This window comes from Nipponia nippon, unplaced genomic scaffold (genome assembly GCF_047370975.1).
Source record: "Nipponia nippon isolate SJK-2023a ecotype South Korea unplaced genomic scaffold, ASM4737097v1 scaffold_6, whole genome shotgun sequence".
Lineage (NCBI taxonomy): Eukaryota > Metazoa > Chordata > Aves > Pelecaniformes > Threskiornithidae > Nipponia > Nipponia nippon.
Window position 1 is genome coordinate 55,228,115 of NW_028262380.1, and position 18,214 is coordinate 55,246,328.

The window sequence follows — 18,214 nt, forward strand, 5'->3', positions numbered from 1 at the left end:
CTGGAGCAATTAAAGGTTTTTTGCTAGCTCCTCCTCTCCTTGAGTACAACAACAGTTGCTCTGGGTGTTCAGGGTGGAGGATTAACTAAAATAACTGGCTGCAGGAGTAAGCATCCTTTCTCCTGCCTTGGAGGAACAAAATTGTACTAGCTCCCTGGCTAGTACAAGCACTTCAGGAGTGGTTTTCAGTATCACCCTGATCCCGATATGTGAGGGAAAGAGGAGAATTCACAGAACATGATGGCTTGGGAAGCACTGAGTAATGACCGATTTTCCCCACTGCCTTCAATGCAGTGCTTCAGCTGTTGGGAGTTTACTGCAGTAAATGATGCTACTCTTAAAAATCCTAGGTCAAGTTAGTAGGTGAAAGTCTCCAATATTACAAAACAAACAAACCAGCCAAAAAACGCCCCCACCAATCAAAAAGCAAAACAATTTCTATATCTTCTGGCTGTGCTGAGAAGTAGTAACAGCATAACTCAACTAGAGTTTCAGCTTCAAATAAGATTTTCAGTCTTATTTCTGGAGTGTCCATGTTATTATTTCTGGGGTGTCTAACTATAAGAAGTTAAGAGGGTGATGAAGGGGGTGAAAAAACTACATTGAGTCAGAAACAGTGGCATTTCACAATCATTTTAGACCACTGTGAGACAAGGATGGATAGATTTGGGGAGGAAGGGATCAGCTCTGTGACTGAATGGGAGAGCAAAATGGCACAGACTAATCCCCCAGTGCTTTCAGGTTTGGAGCGTGACATCCTGTCAGGCTGCATTAGCATGCTGTAATATAGACGTCGCAAAACTGAGTCAGGACAGCATGTCACTATTCTTGTGTGACTCCGTTCATGGTAATATCTGCTGGCATTCTCTCTTTTTTTGGCTACAGGGCAGAACAGTCAGCTTTGTTCCCTTTGCTCAGCGTGCTGCACTCCGATTAACATTTCATGAGCACCACCGGAGGCCTGCCAGAGTCACAGATCTAACCTGGAAAAAAAAAAATACATACTACAATTGCAGGAGCTCTGCAGGCACATATTAAGGCCTAGTCAGATGAGCCCTTACAACTACTCTTCAAGCAGTGTAAGGCGTTATCGGCCCTCTTGGCACCTGCACATTTCTAATGGGCCTCAGCTGGGTTGTTGCCCCTTCCCAGTGAAGCCCACTCCCCTGGGCACCTCCTCTAGGTACGCTGCTGCCTTTGCAATGCCTCGTCACAGCATGTGCTGGCCAGTTTGGTATGGGTATATCCCATATCAAATTAAATCTGTTCCCTATGGGCCTGCTGCTGCCCCAGCCCTGCTCCCCAGGACACATGAATACAGTCAGGCTATGCAGAGCCCTTTGCCCAGTGCATTTAAAATACTGTTTTTCCTGCCATTTAGTTACCAGTCAGAATAATGCTTCATAACCCACACTTGAAATACTTGGAAAACAAATTTTATCCAAACAGACCAAAAAGCAATCTTGTTTCCCTAAACAACGGACATTTTTCCATCTCTTCATTCTCATTAGGAGCTGCTGACGAATCTCCTGTAACTCCCCACGCCATGAGGCCACAGCACTAAACCAGAATGTTTTTTCAACAGTGCCTACATTTCATCTGGTTTGTTATAACATCTCTCAGTAGCTACCATGTCTGTAACACCAGCTAAATGCACTAGCTGGCCAACTAGCTCATCCCCTAACTCTTCCCTTACTCAGCATGACTTCGTGGAAAGCCCACTGCGATACTTGATTATTCATCCTTTAAAGGTGTTCCATTTAATAACCATGATGATAGGCTGAGATTTCCTCAAAACTATTGAGATTTTAAGTCACAGTTTTGTTATGATTCACAATTTGTTGATTTTATCACAGGCCAGAGATAAACTAAGGTAAATTTGATTAGCAGAGTAGAATAAAGTGGAGTTTTATGAATTAATTGTTGTCTTAAAATAGTGGATAATTAAGTACACTTTAAAAACAACTTGAAAGCAACATGCAAAAATGCTTAAAACTAGCCAGGATTTCGGGGGGAACTGGTTGATTAAAAGAAGCAATAGAACTGGTGGCTTATTATGCTCTTATTTGCAATGTTAAGTTGTGACTAAGGAGAATCCTATGGGGGCTAAAAGCAAGAGATCAAAAAAGATTGAGAAAAGAACTTTGGCCCAATTAGAGACTGTTGCTAGACAGAGAGACAGAAAGATTAATTTTCCTGCTCATGTCAGGTTGGCTGCAGCCTCAGATGACGGACAACCAATTAAGTTACAATTGCATGGTTTTCAGCAAAATTAGATGCAGCGATCCCTTTGATATGAGAGCACCTCTATGTACTCTGACGTGGGAGTAGCCAAAATCTACTCGCCAGCTGCTCCCACACACAAACCTCTCCCGGTTGCCATGCTCCCTGGCAATAAACTCAGCCAAAAGAGCGTAGGTGACCTGTGATGGTAGCACCCTTGTGTCTGGAGAACGCGCGCAGAGCTAAAAGGTGCTCAGATGTGACAAACGGCTGAACAAAGGGATGATTTCTTTCCAAAAAGAAAAAAAAAATCTAAAAATAGATAACAAGGCGAGAAGAACTGGGAGAAAGATAATAGGACAGGAAGAAGATGAGAGGGGAAGGGCAGGAAGGCTCATAGACAGTAAGACAATAAGGGTGGCAGGGAAAAACAAGAAGGAATTAAGAAGAGCTTGAAAAACATTTGACACATGGCCCCAAGGCCAAAATGAAAAAAGAGGAACTGTTGTGTTTTTTTTTTTTCTTTCAGGTTCACAGAATTTCCCTTGATTGTCCTTTCTGGCTTGGAATTAGATGGTACTTTTGTTCTAAAATCAAAGCAACAGCAAAATCATTTGTATCTGGTCTTCAGACATGATTTTGAAATGAACGAACTGAAACACTGAACTTACTTTGGTTTTTGACATTCAAAAGGAGTCCCTGAATTCAGCCAGGGCTGACCAACGGCCACAATTGTCCTCAAACTGCAGCTTTTGATGCAGGCTTCAGTCTCCAAGGCCTGAGCTGGGAGCTCTCATCATTTCTTCCCTCTCTCTCACTCATTATTTTTACCTTTACACTGGGAAAACTAAGATAAGCGGGGTTTGACCTTGTGTTAATTAGGTACCTGTCACTGTTATAATCAAGACAGAAAAAAAGCAGAAATGACTGTGTGATATTACATCAGTAGTTCTGTTTATATACTACAGGATACTACAGGGCACAAATCACTAAGTTTAAAACACCACATGAAACAGCTCATACAAAAGTGAATGCCAAAAAGTCAAAACAACAACATTTTTAAAGACTAATAGATTGTTCAAAATATATATTGATTATATTCATTACAGGAATTTGTGACTTTAAATGCTGTCTGTTGTGGCATCAATATCTGATTTTGAAAAGAAATTATTTTTATGGAAAAGTCACTATCACTACAGAGATAGTGTGTGAACTGGCCTATTTGACATTTTTTCACTTGACCCTGCACTAGGTAGACAGGAGCATATGTTCATATTAAAATCCCTCCATTCAGATGAACACTGGTGAGGCCACAGCTGAAGTACTTGGTCCAGCTTCAGACAAGTGTTGAGAAGGTTGTGGGTGCCCGGAGCAGGGCTTAATGGAGAACCATAAAAACCATCAAGAGTCTAGAAAAATATGACCTCTCAGGAAGGATTGCAAAAATTGCATTTGTTTAGCTCAGAGAGAGGAAGATTAATAGAAAGCATGATAGCAGCACTGAAGTAGGTGAGGGCCTGCAACAAAGGACTAAGCTTCTCATTACATCCACTGAAGATGAAACTACAAGTAACGGACAAGGGAAATTTGGACTAGAAACTTTGCAGGTTTTTAGGTGCCTGTGTCAAGCTGATAGCGTAACAGCTGGAAGCTAGTGTTTTAACCATTTTCCTGATGAGGATGTAAGATATTCCCACTCAAAAACCAGACCAATACCCAAAAGGCTGTAGCTGGGAGCAATTACCGAAGAGGTGTCCTGAGGAAACCTGTACATGTTAATCCCCTGCCTCAAGGCTATAAAGCAGAATCTACAGGTGGCGTTGTTATATTATGTTTTTTTATTGTATATTATATTATATTATGTTTTTTTGTGTGACCCTGGGCCTTTGCAATTATACACAAGTCATGGAGAAGTCAAAGTTGCTGTCTTGCTTTCTGTCTTTTCACACCATCAGAAATAAATAGTGATCTTTTTCCAGGAAGCAAATGATAATTCTGCCAGCCCCCACAACCATGATAGAGCCTCCTGTAACAGCTGCTTCAGCAATATCTGTGGGAAGACTGTACACTTCATCTCACATTTTGTCCTTTCTGCAGAAAGTTATAGCTGTCCTTGTGAGAAAAGCTGGTACTGATATTCTCAGAGTTCCCAATAAATAGCTTCTGCCTGACAATGTACACAACCTGTTTACTCTTACCTTGGAGCTCTGTTGTCTATTATGTTTTCTCTTTCATTTATTGCTGCTTCATCTCTTCATTCTCTCATCTGATCTTTCCCCAGGCCTGGTGTAGTTCTCGCACTTCTCTTATTTCTGTTTTAGGTCCGCACCCATCTTTCTTCACTGGTTCATAACTTTCTACCCTAAACCTTGAAATAAATTTCTTTCTTCTTTCGTAATGCATTTTTGTGTAAAGGGCCCCACATCTTCCAAAGAAAAAAAAATATGGTTTGCCTAGACAAGTAGTTCATCTCCCATCAACCAGTCATTGCACAAACATCGCTCCCATGTGCGGAGAGCAAAAACAAGTTTTGGACACTGCTCAAACCCTACTTAAGCCCTCCAAACAGAACTCAAGCACACCTGAATACATTAATTTAGGGATCAAACTTAAGGTTTAATTCCTGATGTAGAAAGAGGCCTTCTACATGCGCCTTCTACCTGGTGAGGTTTAGCATGTGGAAAGCTTTTGGGCTTTTCTCCTCAGTAATGTTTTGTGGAGGCCTAGGTTGCACTTCCAGCTGAGCAGAAGGCAGAGTGCTACAAGCAGTGTCTGGGAAACCCGGGCTCAGTTTCCTGCACAGCTTCAGGATAATATTATGCCAGGACCCATATAAAGTAGCTTTAAAGTAGCTGCCACCGTTGCTCATGGCTGGTTTGTAATGGTACGGTGCTGGCCAGCTCTCCAAGGATCTACCCGACTTCCTGCATGCCTGTGGCATCCACGCTGCAGTACTGTGCTACCATAAATAGTGTGCGAGCTTGCCCGTTTACAGCTCTCCTGGATATATCATCGCAAATTAGATAAATGGCTATGACTGAGGAACAGAGATTACTCCACCCTCCCTGGTCTGTCTACATAGAACACTACGGTTTAGTTAGTTTAGATGGAGCTTCTGGAACTTAAACTGTCTCATTCAGATCAGCTTGGGTATTTCTATGTATTTTGCCACGTAGGCACTCCCTCTATCCCATTTTCCAATCGATAAAAGAGGAATAACAGTATGTTCTTATTTTCTAGAGGACTACAAACTGCAACACACAATGGCACCACACTCTAGCATTAATGGAGTTATGCAAGAAACAGAGAGATTTGCAGGTCAAGATCTCAACTGCATCTGCAGTTTTTATCATTTGGATCTTCCAGAATAATGATATGGATACAACCTGCATCATTTGCATTTGCAACTGATCTCAGCGTTCTCAATATTTTGCTTTGTCTGGAGCATGTGTTCAGTGCAGAATCAACCCTCTGAAAATACTGCAGAAAGCTGTAACATAGGACAGACCAAGGAATGGGATTAATTTTAGATAGCTGCTGTTTATTTCCACTAGATAGAGCTTTTCTTTCCCCACATTCTAATTGCAGAAATAAGAGCTACCTAATACCAAGAGAAATGCATTACCAGGGAATCTGCAGGTTCAAGACAGGCATGTTTCTAAGAGCAGAGGGGTTTATCTACAGTGTTTCAATAAATCTTAAGAACAGTCATTCCTGTAGTACTTTCAATTTCATCTGGGGTATTTTGTTAAGACTGAAATCATGACATGAAACATCCCAAAAATCAAACAACAGTGTTGAATTATGGTCACCAGTTAGTCGCTGGTTGGCTAAAAATGACTAATCCATACTATGCAAATTATTTAGAAAACCAGCAAGCACTGCAAAAAATCCTAGAGGAAGCATACATGCTTCCAGATCACAAAAACTTCCATTTGGGATGTACTGTTAGAAGAGGCTTAAGTGCAACTTTAACGGTACTGTTCGAAACCGCCAATTTCTTTCTTCCTATTCAAAATCTCTATGACCACAAATACAAAATCTATGAATTAAACATTCAAGAATGTAAAAAAAAAAACCAACCCTGCAGATGCTGAGTTCTAAGAGAATTAATTTGATAAAAGTAATACTCTTTCTAGTACATTTAATCCTTAAGGATTCAAACTTTAAATCTTTCCTCTGTAGTCATATCAGCTAGATTTTAAGTGGGAATCAAGGTTCTGATGTAATCCAGTGAATGGCTGGAGCTGATAACAGTGTGTAGTAAAGGATGTTAAATGAAACAAAGCCATTTTCAAACTTCATGAATTTGAAGCAAACTCAACCTTCATGTCTTCACATTTCTTCAGTATGCTAAAGCAATACACAAGGCATGGCATGCCTCACACATACAGTCAGATGTGTTTGTAACGGTATCTGCACACAACTATTCGCGCTGTGATAGCACTTGGTGAAAGGAAAGCTGTGTCCCTAATAACGGTCCCATGCTGGATCACTGCCACTGCAATATCATCATGAGTCAGAATTGCAAAGTGTTTCTCCAGCCTGGTCTCACAATGCTTTTGCACTTCTGCAAACGTTCTTAACACAGCCTTCTGCAATATAAGTCATTTTCCTCCTCAGGATTTTCTCTGTTGTGAGTATCTTATAATAGCAACTGGAAGGACTCCGTGAACAAAGACACACCAGTCATGTTTAAGGTGAACCCCTGTGAGATGTAGTCGGATACTACAGGCAATGGTAAAAACCATAAGGCAGGGAGAGAGGCCGTGTTCTTTGCTGCCTGATGCCAACCAGCTGGAAGCCTGTGACTCCCGCTGCCTAGGGAGGTGGGAAACCACCTCCCGTTTGCCAAGCTGTTACCTTCCTTTCAGTCACGCCTCTCTTCAGCAGCAAACCGAAAACATACTATACAAATCCTACATGTTGAGATCTTACATTTAAGTTCAACTTTCTACTTCTCCACTGTAGCTCCTGGTCCTGGTTTGCAGGCTGGTGTCACAGGACAGAGACCGTAAAAGAGTGGGAAGAAACAAGGGCAGGAGCATGGGGGAAGACACCAAGGCAGGAAGGAGAAGCTCCTGGGCCAGAAGGGCATAGCACTCTCCCTGCAGAAAGCAAAAGCACCTGAAAATAGGAGAGAGAGGAAAACGTTAGGGAAGGGAGAGCATAAATCCAAAGCCCTGTAGCTGGAAAGGGAGACAGTGACAGGGCTGCTCCTGTATGGCCTGGGAACGGACAGCAGCAACTGGGGCAAGGTGGGACTTGGGCTCTGCAGAGGAAACGCAAACCGGGTGGGCTGGAGGCACCCAGCAGCAAGCGCTGAGGAGAGGAAGGAAAGGGAGGGAGCTGCTGCAATTTCTCTGGCAGGGAATGGGGAAAAGGCAAGAAACGCAGCTTTGGTGCCAGCACTGCCCCAGTGCTCCTCCTGCTCACCCAGGCGTGTGGCTAGCATGGCCCAACACCAAGCACTAGCAGAGAGCTGCTGGGGAATTGCTAATTCCCCAAGCAAGCAGCGCTGTTTCCACAAAGCCTGCTCAAAGCACCCAGCAAAGAGCACAGGGAGCCACCACACAGAGAAATACTGAAAAAGCAGCTGCCAAGGACCGGCCTCAGCTAACATGGCGGTAGGTTGTTGAGGGCTCCACCTCAACAAAAACAGTAATGAGAAGGGTTGGATGAGTGCCCCCGTGTTTTATTGAGTATCTGAAACAACCCAAGCACAGCACGCTTTGCCTCTCTGCACGTGCGGACATAGAAATCTGGGCACTTACCAGCCCGTTTCATGGTTTCTTTTATTGACTCAGAAGAAATGTGAACTCCCTATCAAGGTCTTTTAATCACAAGCTTTCTCTGCGCACTTTCTGCTCGAAGCTTGGTGGATATCTTTATTACTGTGTACTACAGAGGGATGAGCACATTGTTTGCACTCCATAAAAAATAAATGTGCTCAGCATGCTCATCAGCACTCCAGCCTGCCTTGGACAAGGGCTCCAAGCTCTGTGCTTCTCTTTATTTAAACCTGTTAAACCTATTTAATAGGTTTTAATTAAACCCTTTAAAGCTATTTAAACCACCAGATTGCCACCCTTTGATGGTGATATATTTGTCTGTCCATGTGTAAGAAAAAAGGTAGGAGTTATTTTATAGTATGAAAAACAAACCGCCACCCCCCTTGTGTTAGTCATGCTAAATCAATCTGAAAATGTCTTTAATGGGTGCAGTTTTATATAGAAAGAGCTTTTTACATATTGTGCATTGCTGATTAGAACAAGAAAAAGAAAGAAAGGAGAGCCCCTTCCCCTGCAACAGGAAAGAACAGGAGCGTTGGTGTAAGTCACCCCCACCCAGAAAGCAGAGAGAAAACTACGTCCTTCTCTGGGTAATGCTTACAATGCTTTTTCCTTACCATGCTATTTGCAAGCCTATTTTTGTTTCCCAGGAAAGAGTGTGTTTGGGTAGGGCAGATATGAAACAGCCAGAGGGGAAGCTGTGCCCAGGTCAATCGGGAGCTCTTTGCAACGTGCTGCAGTAATTAGTAAAATCATAGTTCTTCTGCTCTATGTTTGTGATCCAAATGCATCTCCAGCAACATGACTAATTGTATAATTCAGGAAAGGGTCACTGCAGTGTCTGCTATGATGTATTTATTTTTAGCACATCCCGGATCAGCCTAGACACCCATTTCAGCCACACCCGCCCATGCCACTCTGTTCCTGACAGACCTCTGAAAGCCTCTGGAGCATCAAAAACCTGTTCCCATCAGAAAACTTCTGTGGAAACGCTGTAAATTGCTTCTATAAATAATGTAATTCCATGGTCAATTGAGTGAGTCCCACTTCATCTTTTCCACACTGCTTAGAACAAAAGTTTAAATGGTACAGAATATCCCAAAGGGAAAGCCCAAAATGGGCTTTGCAAGCCCAAAGTGGAGTACAGTCTCAGTGGAGTTATGTTATATGCACGGATGAAGGATATACTTTGAAAATACCTGATTTCTGCAACCGGCACATATTGCTGATGAAGACCTCCTTGTCTGTGAGTATCTTGTAAAGATGATTGAATACTCACATTATTTTGAACTTCTACCTATCTGATACAGCTGCTAAGCTCCTATGCGAAACTGAAATGCTTTTCTCACATGCTTTACGTTCCAAAGTTGGAATTAAAAAAACAAAGTTGTTACTAGAAGAGCACTTGAAGCAGAGGGTCAGCACTGAGGACCTACACTATCAAAGAGCAGTGGGGACTGCTGCGATAGCCACGCCAGCAACCACACTGATAACCGGCTTCCTAGGGGAGCAGAAAGTAGACCATATTCAGGATGCTCAGGCTTGTCAAAACTCCGGGTCCCAGTCAGTGCACGGGGAAGTCACGGTGAAGCTGGGAGCCGATCACCTCATGTTGGTGAACAGCTATAGACATCACTTGTACTTTTATTGGCAAGTAGCATAATTTTATTCCCCATGACAATTACAACTATTGTGAATGAGTTGCTCCATTCCTACTCAAACCCTTCCGCTCTTCTTCTCCCTTAGCCATTTCTTCCATAAATGACCAATCCTCATTTTCCAGTTTTTGCACCTGAAAACAGTATTTTCTGCCAGTTCTTGGAAATGCAAGGTGAATGCAATTAGGGAGGAAGCAGACAGTGCATTACAAGAAAGCGTCACTAAGCCAATAAGATAAATTGTGCGCTAGTTCACCTAAATTCAACAGCATTGAGACGCACTAGCCACATGACGCCATTAGCACAGGGAATGGCTTCCAAAGGGAAATAATGGATTCCTCTGAAGCCATTTGAACTGGACAGGATAAAACGTGCAGAGAACCAAAAAACCAGTCCTGCACCAGGAGATTTTTTGCCTCTAATACCTGTGCTGTGTCCTTCCCTTGCTGTCGTTGGCACATCTCGGGGATTGGGTTATTTGGCATAGATCTTTAATAAGTTCTTCTCTTGTTACACACTGGAAACTACTCTAGCAAGTTGTTACAAGTGAAGCCTAACAGTTTGGTGAATACATTTGCTGCCTTCTGAACTACAGCAAATATATTAATACACTACTCTTGTAAGAAAAAACCTTCCTAAAGAGAACCTAAAGCTGCTCTACTGTAATAGCCTTTCTGGGCAGCCAGCTTTTGGTGCTGGCTATAGTTTCCAAGATCTATGTGTTTTGTGGCAAAGCACAGTTAAATTCCATAGGATGTCCAGAAAGCTCCATAATTCAAAGAATTCAGTAGTTTTCAGAAAGAGATTTTAACAGTCTTGTGCAGAAATGAGTAACTACAATTGAATTGCATGCTGGCCCCAAACATTTCCTTCGACATGCCACAGACTTCGTCCTTTACAACCATCTGTAGCAGTCAAGGGGAAATGAGGTTTGGACAACTCGGTAGGAGTTTCAGAAAGTCTGTAATTCCTGGGCAAAAAAAAAACAAACAAATTTTGGCTTTGGGGGACTTTGCATGGCAGTGGAAGCATTAGCCATGTATCATGTCCAAAGTCGCCCCTCTCTACAGGACGTAACACGGGGAATTTGGGGGTGAAAACATTTTAATTTCTCATTTCTTGCCAGAGAAATCCTCAGCTTTTTTTTCCATTTCACCTACCAATGTTTGGTGATATTTTTGCTTCCATAGCCTTTGAATGAGTTCACAAACACCGATATTTACATCATCTATATTTCTGTGATATATAACCCATGCTGAGACAAGGAGAGGCAATTCATCTGCCAAAGAAAGATGACTTCAGGTTGTCCTTACACTGGGATAGACAGCACCACATGCATTAACATTTTGAAGGTTATCAACATTGTATTTCAAGTAAAAGCCTAGACTCAATGTTGAGTATGCGACAAAGTGGGAAAACTAGTAAAAAATGAAGGAATATATGGGGCTCTGATCACTTCAAGTAATTATCATGCAATGAAAACATGCCTCAACAAATAAGTAAAGTATTTTACAGAGGAAAATAACGTGAATCCTTGGCCAGGAAGGTAAGTAAATCTCCTGGCACTGTTTTCCTCAGACTAACTAAAAGCCAAAGCTTTTGCCATTCTGATCAGTTGTTGCCTGAATAGCCAAACCTGCCAAGCCCAAATATGATATTAATCTGCTGCTAGAGATTATAAAAGAAGAAATCTGCAGGAAGCATAAACATCTCATTAATATAATCAGGGATTTAAGTGATTTAACCCTAAAGTTTTGATTACACTGACACTCGTCAAATCAAGTACCACACTGAGAAATCATGACATTAAGACAAACTGAATGTGCTTTTTAGAATGTTTACATAGCTTGTAGAAATCTTCAGACAGCAAGGCTGGTGTAGTGCTCCCATCCCAGCAAAACGCGTAATTTCATTAGAGTGATAAGAAAAGGCTGAAAGGTTAGAGCAGATAAATACGATGCAAAACCATGTGTTGCTTGCTCCATGGTTTCAGCAACCTGAGATGCGTTGCTATATACAACATGCAGCTAACACCCAGGAGCATGTTAGTGCCATTAGAAAAAATGAGATTAAAAATTGTTGTAAAAATACTCTATTGATAAATAAGCTAGGATTTTCACCTGTACGACAGTCAAGCAAGTGTCCACTTTCCACATAGAAGCACTCAGAAAATCCTTGCCCTGTTACTAGTTTGAAACATAACCTCTGGAGCATTAGCTAGTTAGTCTGGCCTGAAAGGGGCCATTGTCTAGCCTGGCTGCTAAGAAAAAAAAAAAGATTTGGAACTAATTAGGACCCCTCCAGACCAGCCTCTAGTACATGTGTGGGTGGCATCAGAGGGCTTCCTACCCCCTTTCTACCTCTCCTGCAAGGGGACAATACCCCAGCAGATCACGCCTGCTGAATTTTGTTCCCTTCGAGCCATTATAACAGCAAGTGATCATCAGAGCACAGCTTTCTCACATGGGGAGGTAGGTTCAGAAGGCACAGCGTAGAGATACCATCACATTAAGTTGTGTTAAACCACTTTTCCTGTTGGTGGTAGGTCTGGTTGATACAGTGTGCCACTGTTAGGGCATCCAAGGATCCACTTTCACAAGATGAATGCCAAGGTATCGCTACCTGATAGCTCAGGTGCTGGGACAATAACGGTGGCTTGCATGGTGCGACTCAGGGTTTTGACTCTTCTGTTTAAATCTGGGACACCTATTTTTAGAGTGCTAGCTGAAACCAAAAGTAAATGTTTGTCTTCTAGGGGAGCCAGGTCTTTAATTCTTGACTTGTATTTGGAAATAACACCTGCTACATACACAAATCCAACATTGTCTCTCTGTTTACAAAATTACAAAATAAAAGCATAAAAGGGTCTTTCTTGAGTTGTCTCAGCAAAAAATACAAACACATCCCCCCGCCCCCCTTCATAAGGAACACAAGCAATAAGGATGTCTTTCCCATGTGATTTTACTGTGGGGCCTTACTCATCTTTAGACTGTGAAGTTAGCCTGGCTAACGAATGGTACCAGTTAAAAAATACTCCCTTCCCTAGGTTAAGAGTTTCTTGAAGATTATTTTTAATTTGTATTTTTGCAGTTTTTTCACATAGGACTTAGATGTATAAATAATTGGAGACCAAATTCAAGGTCCTTTCCTATTTAGAAAAAACCTACAAAACCAAACCAAAACATAAACCTCAGCAGATATTTTTTCCTAATTTATAAAGGAGTAAAGATTAATAAGAACTCTAGGTTTCCATCTGGATAAAAGAGACAGCCAAATAAAAGAGAAACCACTCAGGTAAATTTTCAGAAGAGACAACCATTTGTTGGGCATATTATATGGCATTATGTATTCTCAGGTTTGGAGCCGAATGCTGCAGGCAACTTGCCCTTCAAATTCAGTTTCTATTTATTTTGGCTGCAAATCATAATCTCCTTATCAAGCAGGTATCAAGCCATCTGCTTTCATCCTCAGTAAATGCAGTAAACTTGCATTTGGGTTTGGGGCTAGAACAAGCAGTTTTCTTATGTCCAGTAATAAATACACCTTTAAAATCCATTAGGCAAAACTGGCCCAATATGAGAAAGCTCTAATGAATGAAAGCAATGTGGCAACAAGGAAAAAAAAAAAAAAAAAAAAAAAAAAAGAAAAAATCTGTACAGGAACAAAACTCAATTAGAGGCTACGGTAAGCGCCAGCACTACGATTTGATTTTTGAGAAAGCTGTTCTTGCAGACTGCTAGGAATGGTGGAAACACCCAAAACACATTTTTTTTTCACAACAGAAAAACTCTCAAGACATTCAAAGTTTGGGTTCAAGCAAGCTAAAGGTGTGAAAAAGCAGCTGGTTATCTAAAGCCTATTCACATTTCTCAAATTTTCAGAGATGAGACAGCGATCCAACTGTGACAGTCTGTGCCTTGCTGATCTCTCTCAGAGCACAGCCATGAATAATAACCTAGAATGAGGGAAGACCATGCTCAGAAGCTTTAACTGCTCAAAATGGTTCAGTTAGTATTTAATTTTAAAAATGAATTTTTTAAAAGACTTGAAGGCTTGTGAGCTGAGAGCACAGAAGATGGAAAAGGAAAAGGCTATCCATCTCCTCTAGTTAACATCGACAAGAGCAGAGTTCAGGTGGCTGCAAATGTACATACTCACTACAGGAGCCCTGTTTTAGTGGAACTTTTCTCAAGCTATCAGCCTGGGAGCCAGGATTAACCTGCTGTGTTGTAGTGTTGGGGTGATGCCCCAGCCTCCACGGCATCTCCTTAACTGGGAAGGGGGTTGGGAAGCACGTAACTTAGGGTTGATCCACAGTGTAATGGAACAGCTCCAAATTGCTTCAGTGGCCTTTGAACTAGGCTCTCAATGCCAAGATTTGCTCCTACCTTTCCAAAATGCAAAGCACCCTCGTTTTTTTGTAGTGCCATCAATTTTGACAAGAGCAGTCTTGGAGAAAGGTACTGCTAGCTGTCAACAGGGGTCACTAACCAGACGTTAGTAAACCCACCCACTGTATGTCTACAATGCAAGACAGTAAGTTCCAGCTCCTACATTTGAGTGCATAACCTGCACGCACCCACACTGATGCTGAGGAGCACAACCCCACACTTCTCTGCTGTCATTTCTGCCAGAAAGAACCCTGGGTGCCTGAGTGAGAAGGAAGCTGTGGTGTGCTACGAGCACTTTCTCAGGGACATCTGCTATGCCATGTAGCCATAGTCATGCTGTATTACAAGGCCAAGACACAGGAAGATGTAATCTCTAAGCACTTGTATTATAAACACATGCCAATTCCTCTCCCCTCGTATTTTAGGAGAACAAACTTCACCTTTACACATTTTAAAAGTAATTACAGCTTAATGAAGACTCAAGAGCATTTATATTTCATTACTATCCTTTGGCAATATATTCTTTGACCTGTTCCAGTGCTGTCTGTTGTTTAAAGCTGGAAACACTATGAACCAACCCAGAAAACATTTCTATTTTTGATATGTTTTGGAGCAGTTAAGAATAAAGGGCAATATGCCAGGAGGACCGAACACCTTGAGATGAGCATGAAGGAACTCCTGCTTTAAGCATGTCATTTAGCCCTCAAAGGGTTGAGAAAAGCCTTGAGAGGAGGCACAAGTTGTCAGGAGGCTATCGGTTTCCACATCTCTACATCACTGAGCCTCTAGTAATTCGCTGACAGAGGGTAGATCCCACCAAAACATTAGGGACTTCTGAGGATGCAAGATCCCAGGATGAATTAGAAAATTACCAAGAAAGCACTGCCAGCATACAGGCTGAAGACAAGGCATGAAATTTGGAAGCCCCACAGGAGACTTGGTACGTTCTTTACTAAGCACAATGGAAAGATCCTTGTCCACTTCTGCATGTTTTACAAAAGATACAAAGACAAGCAGCTTGTGCGTATTATGTGAAGAGGCTGCAAGCCCACACATTACTTGTCTTGGTAAGCTCTGAAGACAAACTACCCCAAAACCTGGGGGAGGGAGTATTAAAACGCCAGGGTGTGATTTGACTTTCTCTAAATTTTACTGAGCATAATTTTAAAATACCAAAAGTGTTTCTAAGCAACTGGATAAATGTCTTACTGCTGTCTCCAATGCTCAAAAAAGGAAGACTGAGCATGAGGGAGACTGGTGTCAGCCTCCTTACCATCCATTCCTCTCTTCAGATTATAAGACCCTGCCGTTACAGCCCAGATGTGCAGGACACCTTAGCAATCACAAACAGTGGAAATCCAAAGATTTCAGTCTAGCCTCAAATAACAGACAATAAAACTGCTTCTGTCTTAACAGGTGATGCACGGGGTTGCCTGAAGGAAGCTTGACCAGATTATGTTCTTCTACTTTCACAAGGTAGATAGAGACGTACTCCAAATTTACCCACACATATTCTTCATTTTCTAATGTGAATTTACCAACAGAATTTCACTACCATGTCTACCTTGCAATACAGCATTTAAAAAAAATACTTTTAGAGAACTAAAATTGTTCAGAGCAAATATATCCTATATGAAATTTGCTTATTCATTGTCATCAGTTCTGTCCTGTTCATATCACGCAGAGGAGGGAAAATCCTTTTTAAAGAAAGGATTGTATAAAATTGACAGAATTCCTCCTACCTTTGCATGTTGCTTTCTGATAAGCTTTATGGACTGTTGTGTTAAATATGCTCCTTTTGATCCAACTCCACTTTGCTTTACAGAAGTTGTGAAATTAAAGGTTTAACAATGACAGGAAGACTATTTTTACTAGGAGTAGCAGACAGAGAATAAATATACCTCAACACAGACTTTTGGGGCTTGTACTTACTTAACATAGTTTTAAAAGCAGTTCTTTCTGTGGCACAATCTGATTTTTAATCTCCTTCATTTTTTTTTTTTCTAACAGCGGTGAGCCCAAGCAATAGCATAAGCTACACCACAAAAGACATTTCTAGATTTTAACACACAATGTGAGCAAAAGTTGATTAACTTTTTTTAGATCAGTTAATCTAGTATTATCAATTTTTTAACTTCTGATTTATAAAATCCCTTATAGGCAATCTATAGGCATTTGTGTAAGTTTTTTTAATGAGTATTCACACCAGAAGGCCAGCAATGAAAGTAGAGATAAAAAGCAGATTTGACTTCAAATGTAACTTTTGACAAAGGTGATGATAGACTCTAGCCCTTGTTACAGTTTTTCTCACCCTTTCAGGGTTTACTAGTTAATTCCACTGTAAAAGCATGATCTTTCAAGCCAAAGAATAATGAAAACAGCAGTTCAGGACCATATGAACACCACAAAACTTGATTAAATCTGTGCATTTGAGAATCACTTCTAAAAGATATTGCACTCAGTAACTAATATTGCGCCTAGGCTTGCATCCCTCATTATTTGACACTTAATAAATGCTGTAAGCCCCTATATCTTTGGGGGCAAAACTAAGAAAATTTCTGAGAGATATCCTTGGCCAAACATTGCTGGCATAGTGCCAGGGAAATCCATCAGGATAGATTTGATTTGCAAGAGCAGTATTTGCAAAATCTAACAGACATTTCAATTCCCCCCTTAAAGCCAGCTCTACAAAAGATGCTTTGAAATCAGAGAAGAAAAACAGAACAGAAAACCTTTGTAAATATACCTCTGCTTTTAACTCCTCTCAGATTGAGGAGCTTCATGACACCTAGAAGGAGAGCTGTCACAAAAATACAATGGCAGGAAAGTTTTTCACAGAACACATATAACTCAACTACCAGTTAGTACCTTCTTCTCCTCCAACACACAATCTTTCAATCACTGCACTAAAAAAAAAAAAAAAAAAAAAAAAAAAAAAAAAAGCATCCAGCTACTGACAGCTAAGCTTTTGCTCGCAAAACACCCCACAAATGTGACAAGTCTATCCAAAAAAGGCAAAGAACTTACCTCCCACAGCACAAACACAGAGCACAGCTTGGAAAAAGAAGGCAATCCCCAGGAGCTTCATGCTTGGTGGTGCTGCTGCTGTCAGCTCTCCCTTGCACAGCTGGGCAGGGAGTGCTCTCTCACTCTGAGGCAGGCCTTAATTACTCCATGGAAAAAGGTGTGTAGAGACTGTGCCTAGTCACTGCCCATTCCTGCTTATTTTGGGGACTTTGATAAAGAACAGGAGGAAACACAACATACTCCCTCTGGGAGTTCAGTACGGAGGAGATTTATTGTTTCAGTCCTTACAGGAACTCCTTTTCTTTGGCAGTGAACTGTGTTTTTGTTAATACATTATTTTGTTCTTCTTTGGCCATGAGGTCAGGAAGGTTTTTAAACAGAGGCAAATCTTTCTTTAGAATGTGCTATACATCACCACCTTCCATATTGCTGCTGGAGATACTTTTGAAGGGAACATTTATGAGTAGCAAGGGAGCCCAGGTAGTGGGGGATAACACAGCCAGGAATGGAGGCGCAAAACAAGCAACAGGAGCCCTCACCTGGCCCTTCTTTGTGTTGTGTACAGTGGCTTTGGTGAAAATCACAGCTGCTTCACATTAAAGCCAGAGTGGCTCCCTGAGAGAACTGCCATCCTGCAACAGAGAGGATGCAAGGAGCCACCAGTACAGGGGGAGGAAGCAACTCCAGCAAGGAGCCCCAGCAGGGAGAGGCTCTGGGCTCCGCAGAGTTAGGGCTAGGGGGTGTGGTTTTTTTCTTTAAATGAAAGCTGGCTTTTTTTTTTTTTTTTTTTTTTAAATTTGAAAAGTTGCAACTAGCCTTGATTGTGTCTGCTCTATTATCAATGGAAAGGTTTTTTTATTCTTCTGTATAAGTACTTGCTGTGCTATGGGATGGGAATATAGTCCCCAGAGTGAGCCTCTTACCTGGACTGTCTAATAAGCCAGCGCAGAATTGCTCTCTTCTCCTCAGGAACTGCTGATCTGGGAAACTTTGGTATCCCTCCTTCTCACAGCCATTTCTTCGACTTCTGTGGAAGAAACCCGAACAGAGCTCCAGAGTTAAAGGCTATCAAAACATGATCTCGTAATACTCTTGTGCTCTGTGCCTTAGTGATTCAAGGCAG

The 18,214-nt window shown here is 41.6% G+C and overlaps 1 protein-coding gene across 2 annotated transcripts in view; it reads right to left on the reverse strand.

The window, feature by feature from the left end:
* EMCN (endomucin) overlaps positions 1 to 17,307 on the reverse strand; it is a 56,461-nt gene extending 39,154 nt beyond the window's left edge. Inside the window, exon 1 of one of the 2 annotated variants that reach the window (XM_087737232.1) lies at positions 17,092 to 17,295. In XM_087737232.1, coding sequence (XP_087593358.1) covers positions 17,092 to 17,152 — 61 coding nt within the window. In that variant the 5' untranslated portion in view covers positions 17,153 to 17,295. Of the gene's footprint in view, positions 1 to 17,091 lie in introns of both variants that reach the window. The other variant, XM_087737234.1, reaches the window with a different exon arrangement.
* Positions 17,308 to 18,214: the final 907 nt, after the last annotated feature.